At 41.3% G+C, this 25,462-nt stretch overlaps 1 protein-coding gene across 1 annotated transcript; it reads right to left on the bottom strand.

Annotated features, from left to right (window-relative positions):
- Window positions 1-1,111: 1,111 nt before the first annotated feature.
- On the bottom strand, window positions 1,112-22,811 carry TAGAP (T cell activation RhoGTPase activating protein). The gene is made up of 9 exons (XM_082405819.1): window positions 18,958-22,811; window positions 18,817-18,870; window positions 18,437-18,503; window positions 16,996-17,162; window positions 16,148-16,309; window positions 15,557-15,666; window positions 13,957-14,152; window positions 12,843-12,957; window positions 1,112-12,172 (listed from the first exon to the last, which is right to left on the bottom strand). The coding sequence occupies exons 1-9, from the start codon at window positions 19,054-19,056 to the stop codon at window positions 10,899-10,901; spliced, it is 2,244 nt and encodes a 747-aa protein (XP_082261945.1). The 5' UTR covers window positions 19,057-22,811; the 3' UTR covers window positions 1,112-10,898.
- Between the last annotated feature and the right edge of the window lie 2,651 nt (window positions 22,812-25,462).

The raw sequence follows: 25,462 nt of genomic DNA, 5'->3' as shown, positions 1-25,462 counted from the left end.
GTTCTTCCTATGTTTTCCTCTAAGAGTTTTATAGTGTCTGGCCTTACGTTTAGGTCTCTAATCCATTTTGAGTTTATTTTTGTGTATGGTGTTAGGGAGTGTTCTAATTTCATTCTTTTACATGTAGCTGTCCAGTTTTCCCAGCACCACTTATTGAAGAGACTGTCTTTTCTCCATTGTATATCCTTGCCTCCTTTGTCATAGATTAGTTGACCATAGGTGCGTGGGTTTACCTCTGGGCTTTGTATCTTGTTTCATTGATCTATGTTTCTGTTTTTGTGCCAGTACCATATTGTCTTGATTACTGTAGCTTTATAGTATAGTCTGAAGTCAGGGAGTCTGATTCCTCCAGCTCCGTTTTTTTCCCTCAAGACTGCTTTGGCTTCAGGGTCTTTCGTGTCTCCAGACAAATTTTAAGATTTTTTTGTTCTAGGTCTGTAAAAAATGCCATTGGTAATTTGATAGGGATTGCATTGAATCTGTAGATTGCTACGGGCAGTATAGTCATTTTCACAATGTTGACTCTTCCAATCCAAGAACATGGTATATCTCTCCATCTGTTGGTATCATCTTTAATTTCTTTCATCAGTGTCTTATAGTTTTCTGCATACAGGTCTTTTCTCTCCCTAGGTAGGTTTATTCCTAGGTATTTTATTCTTTTTGTTGCAATGGTAAATGGGAGTGTTTCCATAATTTCTCTTTCAGATTTTTCATCATTAGTGTATAGGAATGCAAGAGATTTCTGTGCATTAATTTTGTATCCTGCAACTTTACCAAATTCATTGATTAGCTCTAGTAGTTTTCTGATGGCATCTTTAGGATTCTCTATGTATGGTATCATATCATCGACAAACAGTGACAGTTTTACTTCTTCTTTTCCAATTTGTATTCCTTTTATTTCTTTTTCTTCTCTGATTGCTGTGGCTAGGACTTCCAAAACTATGTTGAATAATAGTGGTGAGGATGGACATCCTTGTCTTGTTCCTTATCTTAGAGGAAATGCTTTCAGTTTTTCACCATTGAGAATGATGTTTGCTGTGGGTTTGTCATATATGGCCTTTATTATGTTGAGGTAGGTTCCCTCTATGCCCACTTTCTGGAGAGTTTTTATCATAAATGGGTATTGAATTTTGTCAAAAGCTTCTTTTGCATCTATCGAGATGATCATATAGTTTTTATTCTTCAATTTGTTAATGTAGTGTATCACATTGATTGATTTGCATATATTGAAGACTCCTTGCATCCCTGGGATAAATCCCACTTGATCATGGTGTATGATACTTTAATGTGTTGCTGGATTCTGTTTGCTAGTGTTTTATTGAGGATTTTTGCATCTATATTCATGAGTGATGTTGGTCTGTAATTTTCTTTTTTTGTGGTATCTTTGTCTGGTTTTGGTATCAGGGTGATGGTGGCCTCATAGAATGAGTTTGGGAGCGTTCCTTCCTCTGCAATTTTTTGGAAGAGTTTGAGAAGGATGGGTGTTAGCTCTTCTCTAAAGGTTTGAGAGAATTCACCTGTGAAGCCATCTGGTCCTGGAGTTTTGTTTGTTGGAAGATTTTTAATCACAGCTTCAATTTCATTACTTGTGATTGGTCTGTTTATATTTTCTATTTCTTCCTGGTTCAGTCTTGGAAGGTTATACCTTTCTAAGAATTTGTCCATTTCTTCCAGGTTGTCCATTTTATTGGCATAGAGTTGCTTGTAGTAATCTCTTAGGATGCTTTGTATTTCTGCAGTGTCTGTTGTAACTTCTCCTCTTTCATTTCTAATTTTATTGATTTGAGTCCTCTCCCTCTTTTTCTTGATGAGTCTGGCTAATGGTTTATCAATTTTGTTTATCTTCTCGAAGAACCAACTTTTAGTTTTATTGATCTTTGCTATTGTTTTCTTTGTTTCTATTTCAGTTATTTCTGCTCTGACCTTTATGATTTCTTTCCTTCTGCTAACTTTGGGTTTTGTTTGTTCTTCTTTCTCTAGTTCCTTTAGATGTAAGGTTAGATTATTTATTTGAGATTTTTCTTGTTCTTGAGGTAGGCTTGTATAGCTATAAATTTCCCTCTTAGAACTGCTTTTGCTGTATCCCACAGGTTTTGGATTGTCGTGTTTTTATTGTCATTTGTCTCTAGGTATTTTTTGATTTCCTCAGTGATCCCTTGGTTATTTGGTAACGTATTGTTTAGCCTCCACGTGTTTGTGTTTTTTACGTTTTTTCCCCTGTAATTCATTTCTAATCTCATAGCATTGTGGTCAGAAAAGATGCTTGATATGATTTCAATTTTCTTAAATTTACTGAGGCTTGATTTGTGACCCAAGGTGTGATCTATCCTGGAGAATGTTCCGTGCACACTTGAGAAGAAAGTGTAATCTGCCGTTTTTGGATGGAATGTCCTATAAATATCAATTAAATCTATCTGGTCTATTGTGTCATTTAAAGCTTCTGTTTCCTTATTTATTTTCATTTTGGATGACCTGTCCATTGGTGTAAGTGAGGTGTTAAAGTCCCCCACTATTATTGCATTACTGTTGATTTCCTCTTTTACAGCTGTTAGCAGTTGCCTTATGTATTGAGGTGCTCCTATGTTGGGTGCATATATATTTATAATTGTTATATCTTCTTCTTGGATTGATCCCTTGATCATTACGTAGTGTCCTTCCTTGTCTCTTGTAACATTCTTTATTTTAAAGTCTACTTTATCTGCTATGAGTATTGCTACTCCAGCTTTCTTTTGATTTCCATTTGCATTCCCCCCCCACCGCACCCCGCCCCGCCTTCTGGATTTTAAGTCATGTTATAAAGGCCTCTCCTACTCTGAGATTGTATATGAATTTTTCCTTTTTTGTCCTAGAAATGTGATTCTTTCACTTCCCACATTTAAATCTTTGATCTATCTAGAATTTATCCTGGCATATATTTGAGATATGGTTCCACCTTTTTTTTCCCCAGATGGCCACTCATTTATAACCAATACCACTTATTGAATTACCCTTAGAATCCCCACTGCTGTGAAATGCCACCTTCATACACTAAAGTCCTGTGTGCACTTGCCTCTATTCTTGGGGTCCCTGTTCTGCTCTGTTGGTTTGCTACCTATTCATGCTTCAGGACCAACCTGTTCATGGACTGAGCATGGCTTAAAATCAGCAGGGCTCGTTTTCCCTCACTGCTCCCTTTTCCATGGTTCTCGTTCCTATTTGTTTACTGTTTTAAAATATGACATTCAGATTCAGTTTGTTTCGTTTCAGCAAGCAACAAAAACAACTCCCCCCCCAAAAATTAAAAAACCTCCTGTTGGTTCCTTTATTACCATCACCTTAAGTTCATATAACATAGGAAAACTTGACATATTTTATGACTTTGAATCTTACTAAGAATATAGTAAATTCTTCTATGTTTATTCAACTCTACTTCATTGTCCTGCAGGAACATTTAAAAATTTGTGTCAAATTGGTTTGGTTAAGTTTATTCCTAGATATTTTATCTATTTGTGGCTAATGTACGTGGAGTGTTTTCTTTCATTGTATTTTCTGACTCTTGTTAGTATGTGTGGAGGCTTTTGATTTCTGTATATTAATTTTACACCATTCTAGCTCAGCTTGTTTTCTTATTATTTCTAGTAGGTTTTGTTCTTAGTTGATCCTCTTTAATTTTCCAAGTATCTAATCATATAATCTGCGAACAGTAATAGACTTGCCTCTTCCCTTACAATATTTATTCCTCTGATTTCTTTCTCTTGTCTGGTTGCTTTAGAGAGTACGTCCAGAACACTTTTAGGTAAATGGAAATATTACCAACCTGACATTTTCCCGATTTCAGTGGAAGAGTCTAGTGTTTCCTCATTCAGACTTTTGGTTTGAGATTTACAACTTTAAAAAAAAATATGTTCACTGATTTCTATTTCATTAAGCATTTTTAAAAAAATTTAGTAATGGAGATTAAATTTTGAAGGTGACTTTTTGGTATCTATGGGGTTGATTATATTTTCCCTGTAACTTACTAAAAGGATGACTTACATCAGTAAATTTCCTACACTGAATTACACTTGCATTCCTGTACTAACTCTACTTGGTTCAGACATTCCATCTGCTAATACTGGGTTGGCCAAAAGGTTCGTTCGGTTTTTTCGTAAGATGACTCCAGTGGTGCTTAGTTGTCTTTAATTTCATTAGAAACAATTTTGTTAGATTGTATCGTGACAGCTATCATATCAGGATGCATTTTAAAAAAACTTATCAAAATTGGTGGATTTTTGTGTAGCTATTTTAATATTGAAGAGGGAAGAAAAAAAGCAACATTTTCGGCATATTATGCTTTATTATTTCAAGAAAGGTAAAAGCGCAACTGAAACGCAAAAAAAAAAAGATTTGTGTAGTGCATGGAGAAGGTGCTGTGACTGATCAAACGTGTCAAAAGTGGTTTGCGAAGTTTCGTGCTGGAGATTTCTCGCTGGACGATGCTCCACGGTCAGGTAGACCAGTTGAAGTTGATCATGATCAAATCGAGACATTAATTGAGAACAATCAACGTTATACCACGCGGGAGATAGCCAACATACTCAAAATATCCAAATCAAGAACTGAAAATCATTTGCACCAGCTTGGTTATGTTCATCACTTTGATGTTTGGGTTCCACATAAGTTAAGAGAAAAAAACCTTCTTGACCGCATTTCCACATCCGATTCTCTACTTAAATGTAAGGAAAACATTCCATTTTTAAAACCAATTGTGACAGGTGATGAAAAGTGGGTACTGTACAATAATGTGGAACGGAAGAGATTGTGGAACAAGCGAAATGAACCACCACCAACCACAGCAAAGGCTGGTCTTCATCCAAAGAAGGTGATGTTGTGTATATGGTGGGATTGGAAGGGAGTCCTCTATTATGAGCTCCTTCCGGAAAACCAAACGATTGATTCCAGCAAGTATTGCTCCCAATTAGACCAACTGAAAAGCAGCACTAGACGAAAAATGTCCGGAATTAGTCAGCAGAAAACACATAATTTTCCATCAGGATAATGCAAGACCGCATGTTTCTTTGATGACCAGGCAAAGACTCTTACAGCTTGGCTGGGAAGTTCTGATTCATCCACCGTATTCACTAGACACTGCACCTTCGGATTTCCATTTATTTTGGTCTTTACAAAATTCTCTTAATAAAAAAGATTTCAATTCCATGGAAGACTGTAAAAGGCACCTGGAACAGTTCTTTGCTCAAAAAGATAAAAAGTTTTGGGAAGATGGAATTATGAAGATGCCTGAAAAATGGCAGAAGGTAGTGGAACAAAAGGGTGAATATGTTGTTCTGTAAAGTTCTTGGTGAAAGTGAAAAACGTGTCTTTTATTTTTACTTAAAGACCAAAGGCACTTTTTGTCCAATCCAATATTTTATTTGGAATTTTTGCATCGATATTCAAAAGATCGATCTGTAATTTTCTCTGTTTCTTATACAAAGTACATCTGTTTAGCTTTTCTCTCTTTTCTGGAATTAGGTTGGTAAATTATGTTTTCCTAGAAACTTGATCATCTCATTCATATTTGCATAGAGTTCAGCAAAGGAAGGCTTTGGTTCTTTGAATTTCCAGTCTTTGTTGTGATTTCCCATGATCATTTCTCATGTTGTGTAGGTTGGATTTTACCCTTTTCCTTGCGTAGGGTAGGCAGAAGTTTGTTTTCAGAGAGCTAGTTTGGTTTTATTTTTCAGTTCTAATCTTTTTCTGTTTTCCAAATGATTAATTTCAACTATATTTTTATTATTCCCTTTCTAACTTCATGAATGGTATGCTGAAGGCATTCATTTTTATTTTTGTTTATTAATATAATTTTAGAAGGACAAGAATTTTCATCTGAACACCACTTTAGCTATCTCTCAGGTTCTGAAAAGTAGTCTACACATATATATTTCATATTAGCTACTGCTATTATTATTATTTATGTAGAAAGCCACTGGAGAGTTAAGGAAAGAAATAAGTTTGGTTTCCTAGGATAGGGCTAGATTAAGGTGGGCCTTGAGTGGGAGGTGTTGGTTAGAGATTTTTAACTTGATAGAAATAGTATTAAGAAGCCACTGGGGAGCTTTGGAAAGTAACATGATATAAATGTTGTTTTGAAATGATGAACTCTCACATATTAGCATTACCTTATCTAGTACTTTGTCTTTTCCAAAGCAATTTTGGATAGGAAATGCCTTTTTCAACAAAGATGGAAAAAAGAAGTCTTATCTATCTCCTTTTCAAAGATGATATGGTCCAATCCCATAAATGAATACCTACCTAGAACTTCTCATGATTGTTTTGAATGTTGTACATTGGCTGAAATCTTTCATTACTGACATTGGAATTTCATACAGAAAGCTCCTTTAAATTTGAAGCATATCCTAAAATTAATTGGACTATGGAGCAATCATTCACTTCTACTCTAGCACTTTATGTTACCACTCATTTGGAACTGACCTTTGCCTTCAGAGGTGTTTTATTTCTCTAGTAGGCTGTAAATTTCTCATATAAGTACAGTATCTTTTATATTGTAGGAGGTCAATTCATATTTGTTATTAAATTATTTTGCTTAAAACTACTCTTGTATAATTATAAAATTCTCACAATGTGCATATGAATAATTGAAATACTCCAAGATAACTGTCTGCTTTATCTTTATATTATCCCTAATCATATTCAACATTTTCAGTTGTCTTTCTATACGAAATAGATAACCTGCACTTTATCCTGCTTTCTATTATTAGAGCAACTAAACTAGTAAACTGGTATGTGTTATACCAGATCCACAATCTCTTTTATTTGATTTTTGTGTCAAGGGCTAATAGTTCCTACTCAATGTCCACTGTTCTCTTCTTTCTTACAGATTTTATCGGAGGAGGCAATGTGCCTACAAAAAACTGTATTTCCTAGACCCCTCTCCAGGTGAGAGTAACCATGTGACTAAATTCTGGCCACATGAATGTAGGTAGAAATTATTGAGCTAGAAAATTCCTGCCTAGAATTTGGAGGGCAAGCCTGGAGGAAGATCATGCTCACAGAAAGGATGGTGGACTAGAAAGCTAGAAAGTGTGAATGAGACTAGCTATGCGATTCGCAGGGGCAGCACAAAAGGAAAATGCCAGCAACAGAGCATCACCTCTGGCGCTGGGCCCTTGGAAGCATGGGGCCCTATGTGACTGCATGGGTCACATGCTGGTGGAGCTGGCCCTGGGTGTGAAGGAACTGGGGTCCGAGGATGTTGTCGAGCTGCCATGTCAGCCCTGCACTGCCCGTCTGTTCTTCTTTTAATAGAGAGGGAGCACAGCCCCCTTCTTGTTTAAGCCTCTGTTATCGGGATTTGCTGTGAGGTGCCTTCCATAACTGATGCAGTGCTCTGACTATCTTCATTTTACAGATGGAGAAACTGATGCTCAGACAGTTTGGTACCTGATCCATGGTAACCCATCTGGGGTGTGGACTCAGGCCCTGTGAATATAGGTCACATACTCTTTCTTGTGCCAACACATTGTCTTTCTTTTCCTACAGAGATATAATCATTCTGTGTTTCCTTTTTCCAACAAGATACTGCATTCTGCAGGTTTGCTGGTCTCACTATGGTCCCTCTGGGTAGCCTATAATAGGAGGAGGTTAGCTTCATCTCACTGGTGGTTCCTCATTCACATTTAATTGTACTCTGGAGTGGGCAAGATGCAGGGCCTCAGTCCACATTTAAAATATTGCCAAAAAGTGATTCACTCTTGTCTCTAGCATAATATTTATATTCTGATTCCTCAGTAATTCTCCCATTGCAGATAAAGCGTTAAGATCTTACATAATTCAGTTAAAAAAGAAACTCAAAATATGTGAGAGCCCATCTGATGTGGGTTTCCATCTACTTGACCCTTCAGGAGGAAAGCATGTACTGGCGGTCCTTTTGGTGATATCACAATCAGGAAACTTCAGCTAGAATTTATTCTTTTAATAGTGCATTAGGATAAACAGTGTTGATCGCCCTTTAGGTGTTCTCATGCATGGCTGTGGGAAGCACTGTGGCAATTAACTATTATCTGTTTTATTAGCATACAAGCCATGGCTACCACTTCAATGCTCCAGGACCCCAGGGTAACATAAGTTATATTTGCTGGGTTTGAGCTCCAAGGTGACCGCGGGTTTGCTCAGCTCCAGGGCCAGCACCCAGCTTGGTTAACAGACACAGGTTCTGGACCAAGTCCCGAGTGGTGCTGGGGTGGAGGTCAGTGTATGATCGCAGGTAATCAGTGTACTATGTGGGATGCTGGCAATGGCATTCAGAAACCCACCTTCTCCCTCTTGGTAGGAGGAGAGAAAACCTCCTACCTTCCCCAAGAGGAAGAAATTCCAGTCTGTTCAGCCAGATTCCAGGACATGAATGTTGGTTGTTCACCAACAGGCACATGAACTGTATGTGCCTCCCTGCCTCTTCCCTTGGTTAGAGGGTCAGGATCCCTCCCAAGCTGGGCCAGGCAGGATAACGAATGGGTGCTGGGGAGGCCCTGGGGCTCGGAGGCTGGGGATCAGACCTGGATTTAGGTTGAAGCCTCCACTTAGGCCTTGGCTTCCAACCTGGTTTTACCATATACCTTGCATTGGAGTGTCAGGCCCATTTGTGACTATGTGGCCTTTAGGCGGTCCACGGAAGACAGAACTGTGGTGTTCTGGGGTCCTTGTCTACAGTATCATTTTAAAATATCACCCAAATCTCACTGCAAGCGTGGGCCCTCTGTCGACACCTTGATTTCAGTTCTAGGCTCTAGAACTGTGAGATTGAACATTTCTGTTGTTTAAGCTACTCGTCTGTGATACTTTGTTATGACAACCCGACTACCATGCTTGGGAACCAGGTTGGGTTCTCCTATTTTAAAAGGCTAGTGGACTCCGTGGTTAGAAGTGGGAATACCACACTGTGAAGTATTCGAAATCATCACCATACCTTTTCTTCCAGTGTTCAAATATAGTAGCTTCTTGACTACAAGAAGCTCATAAATGTTCATCAACAAACTGGACTACTTATGTGCAATAGAAGACTTTCCGTCTCATGCCTACTTTGGTAAAATAAGGAAATGGGGGTAGAGTTTTTGTGGTCTGAGTTGGGTCACGTGGAGGTCAGGTCAGTGGTAACGTGGAATAGATGGGAGGCTCCCTAGCTTATCGTGTTAGTCATCTATTGATGAGAACTCTCTGATTCTTGATGAGAAGTTGCTAGAAAGATGATGGAGGATTTTTCTTTCAGTCCTGAAATACTTAGTGCAGTGCCCAGCACTGATAGGTGCTAAAGACTGTAACTGTCACTGTTAGTGTCCAGTTCTGGAAAAGGATTGCTTTTCTTAAGTCAGCGGTCAGAAGGGGAGTGTCTCCCCCTTGAAATTTATGTATTATCGGTGGTGCTTAATAAAGTATTTAAATGATATTAATGGGTCTGAACATGATGCCTTTAGCAATCTGGGTTAGAACATTTTAAACTTTATACCACATTGCTAATAAATCACCTCTCAAAAGATCTGTCTTCAGCATCTGGTAGCTAGCCAACACAAAAATACTTCTTTAACAAACCAAAAACATGCAGTGTTTTATGAAAGAAATTGATAAAGTAAGGAAAATCAAATCCAGTATCTCCAAGATATCTTAATCATTGAGCATGAAAGTTCTAATCTATGACATTTTACCACTATGTTTGCTAACAATCAAGAAAACTGAGCATTGTAAAAATAAGCTTTTTAAAAGTACTGAAAACTTTAATTTACTAAAACCAGGAAATATTATATTTGTATACTAAATATAATAATATAATAATATAATAATAATTTGTATACTAAATTTTCTGGCCTCTGAGTGACCGTTTGCCAAAAACTTGGCTTAAAGAGGGTTTTGCAAATATCTGGAGAACAGGGATTGTCTCTTCTTCTTAAACATGAGATCCACATCTTGCTCTGCCTATCAGTCTAGAATAATGAATATATATTCAGTAAATGCTTGTTGAATGAACCAGTGTATGAATGATTTTCTTGGTGGGTTTCTATGAACTGAGGGAGAAGAGGCAACATATCAATAAAGAATGAACATTTTTACTTTGAAATAAGGAAGGCAATTTATTGTAGTGAGATTATATTGAAGTTTTACACATGCCCGCCAATGCATATAAAGTAATTTCCTCCACACTACTGGAGAAGACACCATTGAACTACAAAGAAACTCAAAGTGCTAGAAATCAGTTAATGACGCATAATGTAATGCATTTTCACTAACTTACCCAAATTTAGAATCAGATGATTAGAGGACATATTGAAGTATTTTTCATACATTTTAACAACAACTTTTTCTTTTACTGGAGCTTGCAATGCCTTTGATAACTCCAAACACTGACAACTCTATTCCTTGCTGTCTGTTTCTTTCATCTTACTATGGTGACTAGTTATCACAAAGCTGCTTACTAGAGGAAACTTCTAACAGAGACTTAAACATTTTCCCCTAAATGGAGTTTGTGGAAAATGTGAAAACTAGCATGCTGTTTGAGGCAACATAAAAAAAGAAAAGATCATTTTAAACCCTAACCACTAGAAAAATGCCCCAGGAGGCAGAGGACACCATGCAGTTTAGTGCAAGTTCACAAACAAATATATACACACATCGACGTAGACCTCTTCGCACCGAACGCCTTGTCTAGAATGCATTTGATACATTTGCTACATGTTGCACAAATGCAGGTGCACAGACACTGCCTGAGTGCCATTGAGGAGCTGGGTAGCTGTCCTCTCTGAGGAGGTATCTACACAGCTTTCCAAAGGAGCTTATTCACGACTTTTTGGAAAACAGAGTCTCAGAGCAGCTCTGTACACAGCCTTGCGTGTACAGAGGTGCCACGCGCTGTGTCTGGGTGACGGGTCCACATCCTAGATGTAGGATTCCTTAGCGAATCGGAACTGATCAGCATCAAAGACGGGCTGACTACACCGCCGGGCCAGGAGGGCCTGCTTGTTCTTCTGCTGAGACTCAGACATGGTTCTCGGCCGATGCAGCTCAGGTCTCCTGGTGACAGTCACCTGTCCTGCCATGTCTATAGAAGCACAGACAGTCCTGCTCTGCTTCCAGCTCTCAGTCCTGGGCCACAGTCGGGGCCCGTCCAGTGCCTCCTGACCGCATGTATTTCTTGCGTTCCCTCCGTGGTGGACAGGGAGAGGAGGGTGTAGCCGGGCGTCCAGGCTCAGCATCCTGGCCCTCATGCTGCCAACTGTTTGGCTCCTGTAGGCGGCGAGCTCCAAGGCCTGGTGCTGAATGGCCTCCTCGTAAGACGGGGGGCTGCTGGGGCTCCTCTGATCCACCAGCTGGAACACGTTCTCCACCGAGAGGGAGTGGGCCCCCGAGTTAAAGCCCACAGCTGTTTGGCCGTGGACGTCAGACAGGTTCTCTTGGACGATTCGGCCGGCGAGCTGGCTTTCTTTTTTAAGACCTTTCTTTACTTGGTCTCTGGCGCAGCCCTGGGATTTCGCAGCCACAGCAGAGCTGCGGGTTTTGGTTGACACTTTTTGGTGAGAGGCAAAGGAGAATGACATGGAGTGTTTTTTAATTTCTCTGTCGGGCTTACTTTTCTCAGTCTTTGTGAAGGACTGATGTCTGGTGAAGAAGTTTCTTTTGGGAGTGGAAGGAGAAGCCAGGCGTGAGCTGTCGGAGAGTGCGTCCAGGGAGCCGCTGGAGGCGGCTTTGGGGGCCAGTGTGCACGGTGACACCAAACCCTGAGCCGGGCTCTGCACCCTCGGGTCTCGTGGCCTCCGGGTTTTGCCTTCCGCTGCAGGAAACACCTCCTCTGGAAACGGGTCCTCGGGTTCCTCACTTGCAAAACGAGGGGCCGCCTGGGTCACGGTGAAGTCATCCTCACTGCGCGTGAGTTTCGGGTTTGCTTTCCTGCCCTCGAGGCACTCCTGCGAGGATGCCGCCGTGCTGGGGTCCGAGTACCTCCTGTCTGGTTGCCCGAGAGAGCCTTTCAGTCTGGGCGCACGGCTGAGGACAGGCTCCCAAGGGTGCAGCGGGCCTCTGGGCTCCAGGCCGGCAGCCGGGTCTGAGGACCCTGGGGGCCACCTGCTCAGGGACCCCCCGGCGCTGCTGGGCTCCGCGTCGGGGTCGGGGTCGTTGCTGTCATAGGCCGAGTCGTTCTGCAGGGTCGACACGTCTGCGGGAGGTTAAGGGACGGTTGAGTTTTTGTTGCGTTACTTTTAGAAATAGACCTAAGTACCGTTCACCTACTTATTTCAAGTATGGCGCCAGGGAATTTGGTGATGCTAATTTGCGGCTTGGTACGAAACTGGCCACATTAAAATTCTGTTTCTTTCCATATCTACTATTTTGAGGTGGAGAAGATAAGTAGGAAAATGAAGCGAGAGAGGGAGGAAATGAGAAAGGAGAGAAAACAGCATTCCACTGAAAATGTATTGATCTTAAATTTAAAACTGATCCTTTGGATGGCTCTTTTGACTGGATCCATCCCCATTTTAACAGACCCATATTCCACGGTGTGGAAACAAAAGTTTCTTACCACAACCCTCTAGCTAAAAGTTACTTAGTAAAATTAGCAGTTCTTCGTGACTTAGAAGAGGAAGGGGAAGGTTCTAGGCTGAAGCTGAATGAGTGTCTGCAGCCCGAGGAAACAGTGCAGGGAAACTCGAGAGAAAAGGTTCCGTGTTTAATGACTTCCCTACAGACTGGAGTCCACTCTGATTTGGTGATGTGTGAAGGTAACCTCTGCTTCAGATACCAGGGATGCTTTACATTACTGGTCTGGACTGGTAGCTGGCCATGAACTTGACCCCAGAGTCAGAATCAATTGAGAGTACCTTCCGCACCTGAACTGTCAGTGTGTTCCAGGGAGTCATCAGAAGCAATTCTGGAATGCCCTGGCATGTTCTCCCCAAATATTTCAAAGCAGTTATCGATGAGGAATTCCACCAGTGTCTTCACCTGTGAGGAGAAGTTAGCAGGTTGTCAGCTTAACGAGATCTTTATTTATTTTTAAAGGAAGGGTGGTTAAGAATGGGGACATAGGGACTTCCCTGGTGGCGCAGTGGTTGGGAGTCTGCCTGCCAATGCAGGGGACACGGGTTCGGGCCCTGGTCTGGGAGGGTCCCACGTGCCGCGGAGCGGTTGGGCCCGTGAGCCGCGGCTGCTGGGCCTGTGCGTCTGGAGCCTGTGCTCCGCGGCAGGGGGGGCCGCGATGGTGGGGGGCCCGCGGGCCGCGGTGGGGAGTGGCCCCCACTTGCCGCGGCTGGAGGGGGCCCTCGCGCGGAGACGAGGACCCAACACAGTCAAAAACTAAAAATAAATTTAAAAAAAATACTATGCCATATTACGTACATTCACTCAGGTTTCTAGTGTTGACTGATATCACATTTCTCCCTGCACAAAAAATACAGATCTTTAAAAAAAAAGAAAAAAAAGAAAAAAAAGAATGGGGACATGGGGGGGGGTCAGCAGTTAGGGAGATGCCAAAATGGTCATGAGAGATCTTTATGTATCTGAAAGGAGCATCCGGAAAATTGATAACAATCACCTATATGAAAATTATTTTTGAGACATGCATTTTTAACTTGTGAATTTAAAAAAATCTATTACATTAAAGCAACAAAAATTTTCATTTAAGGAGTTTCCCAAATTGGTAGCTGAACTGACAGAATGTGATGCATGAAAGAGAGAAAAGTGAAAGGGCCTTTCCATCCTGGGACACAGTCATGTAAAGATGGGTATCAATAGTCCTCTGTCTCGTAGGATGATAGAGGACGCAGGCCTAGCTTCACTCAGTTTCATCCAATGTACACACCCAAGAGAATGGAACTATGACCAAAGCATTTGCCTTTCGTATTTTCACGGTGATCTTGACTGAGTCAGAGAAACTCACAGGCATTTTATTGCTTGGCTTTTGCAAACAGACGAAGAGTTTCTCAGAAATAGACAGAAACAAACCTTATCATTCAGGTCTCTCCGGGCTTCGAATGACAGGTTTTGCTCATTCTCCGGGCTCAGCACATTGGGCCCGATGCAGATGGCGAGATTGCTGGCGTCCATCTTGTTGACCTCGGAGTTCTTGCTGATCACGTGGAGCACGGAGACCAGGTGCTTGAGCAGCAGGTGGTTGGGCTGCGGGAGCTTATCTGCAACCCTGGAACGGAGTTCGGGAAGGCTGGTTTTAGGGGAGGCTCACGGCCTGTCTAGCTTGAGGGTAGCGAGTTGAAAGTTTCTGCCTCACCCAGACTTCGTTTAAAATGAGGAAGGTTCATTTTCACAAGAGACATTGTGAAACGTTCATTCACACACTTCCAGTGGCAACTGACACGGAATGAATCAGTTAACCACAAGATCCTGAAGCCCTAAAAAACTGGCCTTTATGATCAGGACACCAATAACATGGCCCTTTATTCTTTACATGGATCTTAAGTTACAAAATATTAACTCCTGCAGTAAAATACATAGTTTAATACATTTTGAAAATCATTTTGTTGAGTAACCATTTAGCCATGTAGAATGCCTTTCTGCTTCTAACACTGCAAGACTTTTTTTTAAAGAATACAATCATTTGCCTTTTTTAAAACTGTGCTCATCAAATGAAGATGACACATTTTTATACCATTCTGAGAAATCTTTATGGAGATTAAATCAGTTTATAGGAGCATGTTCATAAAAATTGTGACAGCAGCACTTAAATGGCAACATTGGCACTACTCCTAATAAATTAGAATTGTAAAGCTTCATAGCTTCAAAAAATGAAATGGTGTCTCTAACATAAGGATCGTTCATTTCTCATGAGAAGATATTGTTATGAAAGAGCTTTGTGTCTGTAAGCAGAAACTTATTGTGATAATCGTAGGGACAGACACACTAATGTCTTCAATTCAATAAATATTTCATTGAAAATATTTAGCCATGTGAGACAATCATAATATATAGACAGACTTTCATAGGATTTGGCAAAAGCGCTGATATTTTAACATTAGGTGTTTAAGATTTCCTAGTCTCTAACAGGTCACACTTCCATTTATATATGGAATTGTTTTTGCTGTCATTGGAATTTGCTTTTATATAGTTTTCAGTTTGGTTAATTACAAGAATATGAAATATACTATGGAATTTTATGAACAAACAACCCCTTCCAGATTGTTTACTATGCTTTAAGGGATGTTTCGTGGGAGAATAGTTGCTTTGCACGACATCAGTGTACAGGTTAAGGAGACCCCAGATTCCTACACCTGGCTGGTTACCCTGCTTTGAGGCTTTCATCTATGAGTTTTTTCCATACCTTCTTGAACTACTTATATTTTTAGACTCCCCACCTCTTGGGATTTGTGAGTACTGAAGTCTGCTTTCTATCTTTGGAAGAGGTGCTTCCTTTCATTTGGCTAAAACTACTTTCTAAAAATTTCCAGGGTACCTCTAGATTTGTATTCTGGGATTCCACTCGAACTCCCTAAACATTGCAATATACGTAAACCACTCTGACAGTTACATGAAGAATCAAAGGATGGAGACCGTGCGGGCCCGGCCTCCGGGGATGAGGCTGGCAACTTACTGCTTCAGGGCCTCTATCCTGTCCTCTTCACTCTGCTTCTCCAGGGCGCCCATCCACTCCTCAAACAGGTCGCAGGACAGGAGCTTCAGTGGGATACTTCTCAGGAAGTCCTGGAGGGTGGCAGGGGACCGTTCATGTTACACAATGTGCTGCCATCCTTTCACCTCGTTTGTCGAATCTCAGGGACTCTGTGCTCATCCCCTACATAGGCTGCGCACTTTCTTTCCTGCATTCATTAGCCTGGAGAAATCTCTCACCTGACTTGTCTCTCAGCAGCTTCCTAACAACAGGCGCAGTAAGGCCATCATCCAAGGGGCCACCAGACTTAGGGGCATGGACTCGGCCATGGGACAATCCAAGTGCTTTTCCTCAGAGAAATTTGGGGGGAATTTAATGCATCACTTTCTGTTGGAATCGGGGATCACAGAAACAGAGATGCTTATACAAATAAATAAAGGCTTAGCTAAAAAAGTTAAACTCTCAGATCAGTTTCCTTTGCTTTGTAGGGTAAAGAGCCCATATCTTATTTCCTGAGCGTCAATGTGTCAGAGCCCATCAGCAGGTCATTTGGCACCAATGCTGTGAACTCACCTTAAAGACCACCGCCAAGAGGTGCACAGGGAGACTTTTCAGATCCACCACGCCTCCGGAGTTGAGCTCCTCCTTAAGCTCTTTACGGGCTTTCTCGTTGGCTGCTTTCCTGAATATTCCTTCAGTGGAAGGGCCTTTAAGGCATAGTATAGTGAGAATATCCTAAAGGAAAGGGGTATAGAAATAGGAAATGGTTACTCTTGGTTTGAAGACACACTTCGCTGCTACTAACACAGGAAAAATCTATGTTTTGGTAGGAGAAAAAGAATTAAAATAGTGGACATGAACAGTAGCTAACTTTACCTGTTATAAAACGTCCTCTCTGTAAAAGTTAGCTCTCCAGGATACTAAGACAGTCTTAACAAGAGACTACTAATGCGTTTTTCCTTTCAGTCTGGTTGCTATCGACTGTCTCCCTCGGCCCTGCCATTTTTCTAAGAGGAGGTAAATTGTGAAAACTGGAATTTGCACATTCTAAAACTATTTCAGGCCTCTCTCCTTTCAAGTCATTCCATATAAACATTGGATTTCTGATCATAAACTCTATAAATTTCTGTCTGTTGATTTCTCAGAAGCTACACATTTTCAGCATTCTTCTCTCCATGAAGTCAGAAGGATGGAGGGACCATCAACCTGAGCTCAGTGGCAAATACAACTAATTTCTAGAATGTAAGCAGCCAGGTATTCTCCTGACTGCATTCCTAAGTGGGAACACCATTTCCAAACGTGGGAAAAAACCTAAAGATCGGCCCCAACAAGTTTAGCATGAGAATGCCGTTCAGATTTCCCGAGGACTTTTCACAGCTGGCAGAAAACTGAAGTAGGTTCACGCGTGAATGTGCACCTACCTGAATGGGTCTGGGGGGTGTGTCGTTGTCACTGCAGATAGCTGACAAGGGCTGATCAAATAGGGATGACTTCAATTCTGGCTCTGAAGCCCCAGAAAAATCTGATGAAGAAGAAAGTCTTCTCATGAGAAAGAGCCAGTTCAACACCTTCTTTCTCTTCTTAATTTCTACAGCCAAGAAAACAAAGCAAAGAGAAATTAGATTAAAATATTGATAAGCAAGGATCCAGATAAGACAACGGATATTGTCATCTATGGTTTGCCGTGTGGGACAAATAATGTTGAAAAACCGAGGAAGCAAAGGGTGTGAATCTTAATCTAGAAAAATCAACGTGAAAAACAACTACAATGTTACCAGGAAAGCCAGCCCCTAAACAGCAACACCAAGGTTCCTCAAAGACTCCACCTTTCCTGTTTTTACACTTTACCAGCTGTTTGCTACAGAAAATGAGCAAAACCTAACTAAGCAGGTCATAAACAACCATCTTAACATATTGACCTTAATAACCACGGTGGATATTTCTGATGTGAAATAGATTATTTTAATTTCTTCCTTTGACTAGTGAAGAAAATGAAACTTATAGGAAGAGGAAGTGACTTGCTCAAGACCATTTTGAAGGCTCTACATTGGGCGGGCCATTAAACAAACCTCTGTGGCCATGCTAACACTCACCACTAGAGGGAGCTACACCACGCAGTCTGTCTACAGTCACCTGCAGGGTTTTCCCAGTGGACGCTTTAGGGCAGGGCGGGCACAAATTGCTGCAGGAAGGTTTGAACCAAGACCTTACCAAGATATTTTATCCTTGCAAAATCCTGAAGACGTGTGCAATGGGTATAACGTCTAACAAGTTTCCTTCTTTCTCTGTTTTCTCTCTCCTTCCTTTTCCTTTGTTTTCTAATTATAAAAGCTACATATTCTAAATGCAATGGCATATGTTTCTATACTTTTTATACCGGCAAGTGGAGGAGGATGGATAGAGAACTGGCTTGTCCTCACAGTTCAGCAGAACTGGGTCAGGGTTACATTATAATGCAATGAATTGTGGAAAAAATTGAGTGAACGGTGGGTTCTTTGGGATTTGAGATTAGTAACAATTGCTTCATGTGCTCTTAGAATCATTCTCCGTTAGAGGAGGGCGAAAATGGTACAGGCAACTGTGTATTTTTCACATGTATGCACATTTTAATTGTCAAAACATAAATGCCAGGAGATCTGTAACTCCATTAAAACCCCTCTGGAGAGCTGGGGGGTTGGCTTAGGGAAGATCTTTTCTATCAGAGTGCTTGCTCTCTAGTGAGCTGGAGCCTCCCTGCCATGCAAGTGTTAATGTTCTGTGGTCTTCAAAAGAACACTTTGAAAAAAATATTCCTAGTAAAGCACTGTGGTTTGGCAAACTAAGAACCTCTACATAAAAGATCAGTATGTTTTCAAAACTTACCAATTAGCTGGCAAAGACTATCTTCGCTCTCACATGATGCCAACAGAGGATGTTCCTTGGTGTCACCCTAAAAATAGATTTATTTTAGTTAAAAATAATGACTGAAGAAATCTGCCCAGTCTTTCCCCACAAAATACATTCAACATTTTATTCATATCAAAAACTAGTCAATAGTCCATTAATTTTTTCTGTCTTCCAGAATCAATACTAATGTCCTGCTTATCATGATAGAAGATCTCAATTAATATTAGTCTTTAATTTACTACACTTATTATGTTGATTTTCTATCCTGATAACTAAACAGTACAAATGATATTCAAGTAAAATAAAGTTTTCCATCTCACAGTGCAGATAAAAAGTTTTAAACATTGCTTTCTTACCTCTGATCGACATTCAATTAATGTCTCCATATTACTGGCATTTAGTGTTTTTGACTAAAAGAGAAAACACTAAATTAGGTAAACCTCTTTGACTCTTGCCATGAGAAATCATGAATTAATAAATGTAAGAAGGGCGCATACAGCATGGCAGCTGCTTGTCAACTTCATTAGAGTTTGGGCTGACTGTCCAATGATGAGCTTTGCTCCTCTGTGGCCTTGGCTCTGTATACGAGAAATCATATGGGAAAAAGTTAGGAGGGATACACGTAATGCATTGGCCAATTTCAGTGCCACTCTGATTAAACACAAAGTTTGAAACTACTGGCTAGAAAAGTTTTCATTTAAAGTCAGTTACATGTTACCAGATGTCTTATGCTATTAAACACAACATCTGAACACACTTATTTCTAAATGTTTTAAACCTGATATCTTCATCATGCCAAACTTTGTTATTCATTTATTACGTTCCCATCAGGAGATAACCTGAATAACAATTACAATAACAACTAACTCTTTTTTGGAGAGCTCACTGTGTGTCAGGGCACTGTATTAAGTGCTTTACACAGATTTTCTCATCTAACCGGAAAAGGAAAAAACGTATTCCCAGGATGCTACTTACAGCAGACATAAAACAAAGATAACATGTACAGAATTCCTATATCCCAAAAGTGCAGGCTTCACATTAAAGCAAAGCTTTCTGTGTTTATTCTTTATAACACTATTTGTTGCATATTCCACGGTGTCACTATTTTCTGTTGGATACGATCTTAAAGCCCAGTGACCCGCTAGGCAGCTTACTGTCTTGTCATGTTAATTTATGGTACTTACCCTCCGAGGGCCTCCACCCAGACTTCTTTTACCTCCCGTGAACTGTGGAAAATGGGAGAAACAGCATGACACTCAGCTCCTACTAATCCACTGTCAGTGAGGAGACTGAACTGCTCTAACTTCACATGTTCTGTGTTATAAGGGAGAGGGGGCGGGCAGGTGGAAATTCAGAATATTACTGAGACCGGAAAGAACATCACGGGCTGTCACCCGGACAGAGTCAGCCAGACACTGGAGAGCTCTCACTTCCTCATTCCTTTTAGGGCAGCTCTGGGTCTTTTTTCTTCTTCTTCTTCTTGCACTTCAAAGCAAGACATCTGTAAACTACTAAGAGTGGAAAAGATGACATATGGCCATAGGTGAAGGCTCTGATTAATGTCATAGGTGGGATGTATGAATAAGAAATTGTGTTATTCCGTACATAAACATCATTGTATTTTCTAAAGTGATCATTTCAGGTGCCCTTTTTTTGGTATCCTGTTTGGGTGCTGTCTCCCCTCCCACCCACCATCTCCTCTGTTCACCAGTCACTGTACATTGATAAGCGCCCTCTAGGTGTGGGATGTTGCCCCTCTAAGAAACCCAAGACATGCTGCCTCTTTTGAAAAATAGTCACCATCCAAAGCCAGGTCTGCAATTAGAAAGAGTCCACCAGAGCAGGCTGTCAACATATTAACCTCTTCTTTCCCTAACTCAATACTTAGGTCTTAGTCAGATTAGATCTAATTCTGTCATGGGAGGTAAACAAAACATTCCTTTGGTCAGACCATTCGAAAGTAGAAAGGAGATGGTGAATTTCATCTGTGGATCCTGCCTTCTGGTTGAGAGAGAAGGCTGGTCTTTTCTATGGCTTAAGGCTATATATGAAATGACTCAAGTTCCTCGACAATAGAATGGAGACATAAATTGTGACACATTCACACAGTGGAGTCTTACAGAGCCCTAAGAATGAATAGTGTATAACTACATTCGACGATATGGTTGGGTCTCACAAAATAATGTTGAGGGAAAGAGGCCAGACACAAAAGATTGCATCTTGCATGCAAAGCCCCTAAACAGCAAAAGTAATCTGTGCTATTAGAAGCCAGAATAGCGTTTCCCTAGGGCTGGATGGTGACTCTGATGGATCAGAGAGGGGCTTTGTAATGGTGCATCTCTTGGTCCAGGTGCTGCTAGCCTGATGTGTACATTTCTGTATGTATGCTATTCTTCAACAGAAAGTTTACAAATACCTTGACTTAATTCATTATTAGCACCTGTAATTCTAAGCCTCTTTTTATATTGATAGCGCTATTGTCTTTATACTGAAAGGAGGTCATGATTAGGCATATTTTGGGAAACTGAAGCACAGAGCTGTTAAAATTTGCCCGGTAACTCGGAGTCTTGGCGGGTGACCTCAGGACAGAACCAGTGTCCAGGCTTCCAGCCAGAGGCGCCCTCTCTTAAAACTGCCAGAGTTCACGCAGCACCCCACCACATCTGTAGATGTCATTGCTCTTTCACCCTCCCCCTTACAAACCTCTGAGATGAATTCACTGATTTTCATTATTATTATGAAAAAGGGCATTTATGCTGTTCTATCCTAGAGTCAGACACGTGGAAGGTACTCAATAAATAATTTCTGTATAAATACATTTACTTATGAAATAGTCACAATAGGATATTACTATAATACATATTCTTTGCTAATATGTATTTTATGAACTTTTTCGTTGGATACTTTCTTTGGTTCTTCTAAGAAACTTAATGTTTGCACTGCTCTTACAACTAAAGCATCCATCCTCAATCGATATATTTCCCTCTTTTTAAAAATGAAGACCATATTTTTTTCTAATCCTTAGGGCTTCTTATGTTATGCCCTATACCCCACAATACACATTCCACCAGTGATTTAAAAACTTTCTTTTTGTCATGGGATTCTATAGTCAAAGGAAGATGAATCTAGAATCCTGATATATAAAATGTTAAAAAACTTTTTTTTAAAGTATGTTGCTCTAGTGAGAGATGGGTGGGGAAATCATAGGCCCATCCGTTTTGCGTCTTCTGACAAGTCCAAGCTGGGGGGTTCTTGAGGAGACTCAAACACTCATATACCAGCAGTTCTCAAGGTGCCTTTAGTGATCCCTGGAGCCCTTTCAGGAGGGTCCATGAGGTCAAACTATTTTGTAACAATACTGAGATGCTATTTGCCTTTTTGACTCCATTCTCTCAAGAGTATATAGTGGAGTTTTCTAGAGGCCACATGATGTGGGATGTTTTGATAGCTATGGGAATGCAAACTTGCATTTTCTTGTGTTTTAAATTTTTCTCAGTTTTAATTTCTCCTACGATACATATGGGTAGATAGAACTTAGATAAATTAAAGTGCTTTAGAGTTGTCAATAATTTTGTAAAGGGTTCCTGAGACCAAAAAAGTTTGAGAACTGCTGATCTACATCATATCTTTGCATGTGAGAAAATTCCACATTCGTGTCTTATTTGCCTATTATCTTCACCCTATTTACAGCCATAGCCATTTTCAATGAAAATCATTGCCAAGGTGTGTTGCCTGACAGTCCATCACTCCCCACTGCATAGTGTTTATTAAGAGGTTCAACAAGTCTCAGAGTGAAGAAAGAATTCTTTCCTGCTCAGTTACATCTGCTGCACTGTGATTTTCCATGTTTTTCATGACGGCTCTGTGCTGGCAGCTGCCCCAAGCGGTCTTCACCCCCTTTCCTCTACTTCTGAGTCTCGTGTCCTTTATGGTGGTCACTTCACTACATTTCTTCTCAGTTGTCCTAGGGACACAAACGTCCTTCTGTATATAAACTATAAACCCAGCCATCGACATATGGCAGTGGGGAAAAATGAGGAAGTAGGACATAAGAAAAGTGCTGTTTGTCTTTGGATATGTCATTTAAAACATTGTGAATTTTAAAGTGAAATTTGATTGTTGCTGGGGGTTATATATATATATTTTTTTATGTAGAGGATCATGTCTTTAAATTTATTATGAAATACAATAAGAAATAGACTTTTATAAACATGTTCATTACATGTTTCAGTAACAGCTCTTTTGAAAAGTGGAATAATGTGTTTGTTAATTATGTTGTGATAACTTTCGACCTTTTAAAAGGAAGAAATGATAAAAATGCAAATGCTATAAATTATATTGAATAAAAAAAATTCCCTCTAGGGCTTCCCTGGTGGCGCAGTGGTTGAGAATCCGCCTGCCAATGCAGGGGACACGGGTTCGAGCCCTGGTCTGGGAAGATCCCACATGCCGCGGAGCAACTGGGCCCGTGAGCCACAACTACTGAGCCTGCGCGTCTGGAGCCTGTGCTCCGCAACAAGAGAGGCCGTGATAGTGAGAGGCCCGCGCACCGCGATGAAGAGTGGCCCCCACTTGCCGCAACTAGAGAAAGCCCTCGCACAGAAACGAAGACCCAACACAGCCAAAAATAAATAAATAAATAAAAATTAAAAAAAAAGTCAATCAAATACAATTTACATCATCTTTAAAAAATACATAGCACCAAAGATTCAGTGACCCGCAGAAACTGTTACACAGAGAGATTAGCATTTTTCACTTGTCTGTAATTCTTCCATCTGCCTACAACACACTACTTTACTGAAGTTTGTAGTAAGTAAGCCAACAGAAAAGAGTTAAGTTAGAGCCCCTCATTTTTCAAAGCAGTAATATCTTTTGGCTCTTCTTATAGACTGGACCATGGATGGGAGGACCAAGAGGGAAGTACCATTTTTGATGTCCCTGGGAGATTCTAAGAGTCATGATCTAAATAACAGGTACGTTTTGTAACTGATGGTAAGCCTCCATCAGCAGCTGGTCCTGGTGGCTGACCAAGGAGACGTCCACCACGTCCACCGTCAGTGCTGCCCTGCTCGGCACATGGTTCCCACTGTGGAAATAGAGTCATAGAGGACAGGTCCTGCACCACTGATTCTGAAACTCTCAGAGTAAGTTTGACTGCTGCAGTTTCTCTGAACAATAGTAGAACATTTGTGAATACAGTGTGAAATTTGGAAGCAGCCATATCGAAAAACAAACAAACAAAAAAGGAAAGATCAGTTTCATTCTCTCCATAGTCTTGCCTCATAATTTCTTTCGAAAAGCAAGTTCTTATCCTGCATGACAAGAGTTTTCAGAACATGGAAAGAAACTTAACTGGCTTTTGCTAGCAAGCAGAAATAGACAAGACAGGCGGTCGGGTTGAAGAAAAACACACACTCATAAAGGTGATTCTCACGTTAGGATGTTTATTACTTAGCTCCTGGTCACAACAGATTTTTCTCCCAAGAACTGGCTTTGTTTTTACTGTGGCGGGTGTCTAAAGACAATAAACTCTGGGACAGGGTCTGTGATTTCTATGCTGAGTGCGCATTTTCGTGGTGTTACTGAGAGCACTTAGGTTTCTTCCTGCATCTCCAGGCGGACTCAGGATGCCCCTTCACGAAGGCTCTTGCTACTCCAGTCCTGACAGTTGTGACCAAGACTTATGAGTCACTCACCCTGTATTTTCCAGATGGACTGTGCAGTCTTACCCATCTTGCTGTGGGAACACCCACTTGAGAACCAGTCTTTCCATTCCAGGCTCACTCTTCCTTTCTCTCCCTTGGTCTGCTCAGTGACCCAGAGTCCCAAGTTTCTCAATTAGAGTGATATCAATTACTTCTTGCATAGAGGATTATTTTCCCAAAGAGGTCACAATTTCCTCGAGGACTTTTACATCACGCCAGTACCTGGCTACCTAATGATTGATGGATACACTGATCTTCTAGAAAGTTTTTCAAGTTACAAATAAAAAAATTCAAAAAGAATCTAGCCTTCTTTTCTGATTATGACTTGTCATGTTTTAGCTACAGAGTCTATTGTCATTCCCTAAAAGTGCACCCCTGCACCTCCAGGCCTGTGGTGAAGCTGCTTCCCTCCCTGGAAGGCTGTTCACCACATCAGCCCTGTGGAATCACCCCCTTCCCTCCCTCCGAGTCCAGCTCAAGTCCCACCTCCTCTAAGACGCGTCCCGCGGACCCTTGCAGGATGAATCAAGCCCCCTGCCCTTGTTCCGCAGCAGCAGCTCACCCTGCGCCTCCAGAAAGCAGGGGCCAATCGTCACCTTTTGTCCTTACAAGCGCCCTGCAGAGTGCATTGTACAGAGTAGGCATTTACTATACTTCCATTATTTTCCACAATAAAATTCTGTTATTAAATGAAAGCATTTGACTCTCACTGTATGTCTACTGGTATTGAAATGTGGTACTTAGCCTCTTTGTCTTTGCTTTGTTGAGAAGGATCTTCTCTCTGTCGTGATGCAACGGGGATGCCCATGGGGGATGTCACTGACTTTGAGGGCCTCCTGTCCCCGCAAGCCCGGCCACTGTGATCCGCAGGCTTATGTTGACGGCCGTGCATTAGATTTAGGCCCTTGGACCTTCTGGTTGTGCCCGAGGTAAGGAGGCCTCACCTGGCTAGGCTTGAGGCAGCAGGGCTCAGCATCCGGACGCTGACTGTGCCATGAACTTGGAGGGCACACAAACAAGACTGTCTCATCACCTCCCACCCTCCACCCACCGAAGCCTCGCTCCTCCCGGCGGAGGAAATCCCGCAATGTTTCATCCCGGATCCTATAGCTCCCCCTGCCCCGGGGCCAGGTTCCATGCTGTGCGGCTGAGGGGACCGGGACACCGGGGCTTAGAATCAAGGACCAGGCCCAGTGGAGTCAGTTGCGGCCCAAGGCTCGGCCTCTCTCTGCTGCGAACTCGCTGCCGTCCAGCCAGAGTGGGCTCGGTTCTCATCTTTAAATGAGGGCATGGGATT

The sequence above is a fragment of the Balaenoptera borealis genome (assembly GCF_965194805.1).
Source record: "Balaenoptera borealis genome assembly, chromosome: 9".
NCBI lineage: Eukaryota > Metazoa > Chordata > Mammalia > Artiodactyla > Balaenopteridae > Balaenoptera > Balaenoptera borealis.
This window is presented reverse-complemented; position numbering and strand designations above follow the sequence as displayed.

What these genes read in the sequence shown, in the direction of transcription:
- TAGAP (XM_082405819.1), bottom strand. Translation starts at nt 19,056, where the DNA reads ATGATTTCTCGTATACAGAGCCAAGGCCACAGAGGAGCAAAGCTCATC. An exon ending in TAATTGAATGTCGATCAGAG is followed by an intron (nt 18,504 to 18,816) that starts GTAAGAAAGCAA and finishes ATCTATTTTTAG; the next exon opens with GGTGACACCAAGGAACATCC. An exon ending in TCTTGGCGGTGGTCTTTAAG is followed by an intron (nt 15,667 to 16,147) that starts GTGAGTTCACAG and finishes GCCACCCTCCAG; the next exon opens with GACTTCCTGAGAAGTATCCC.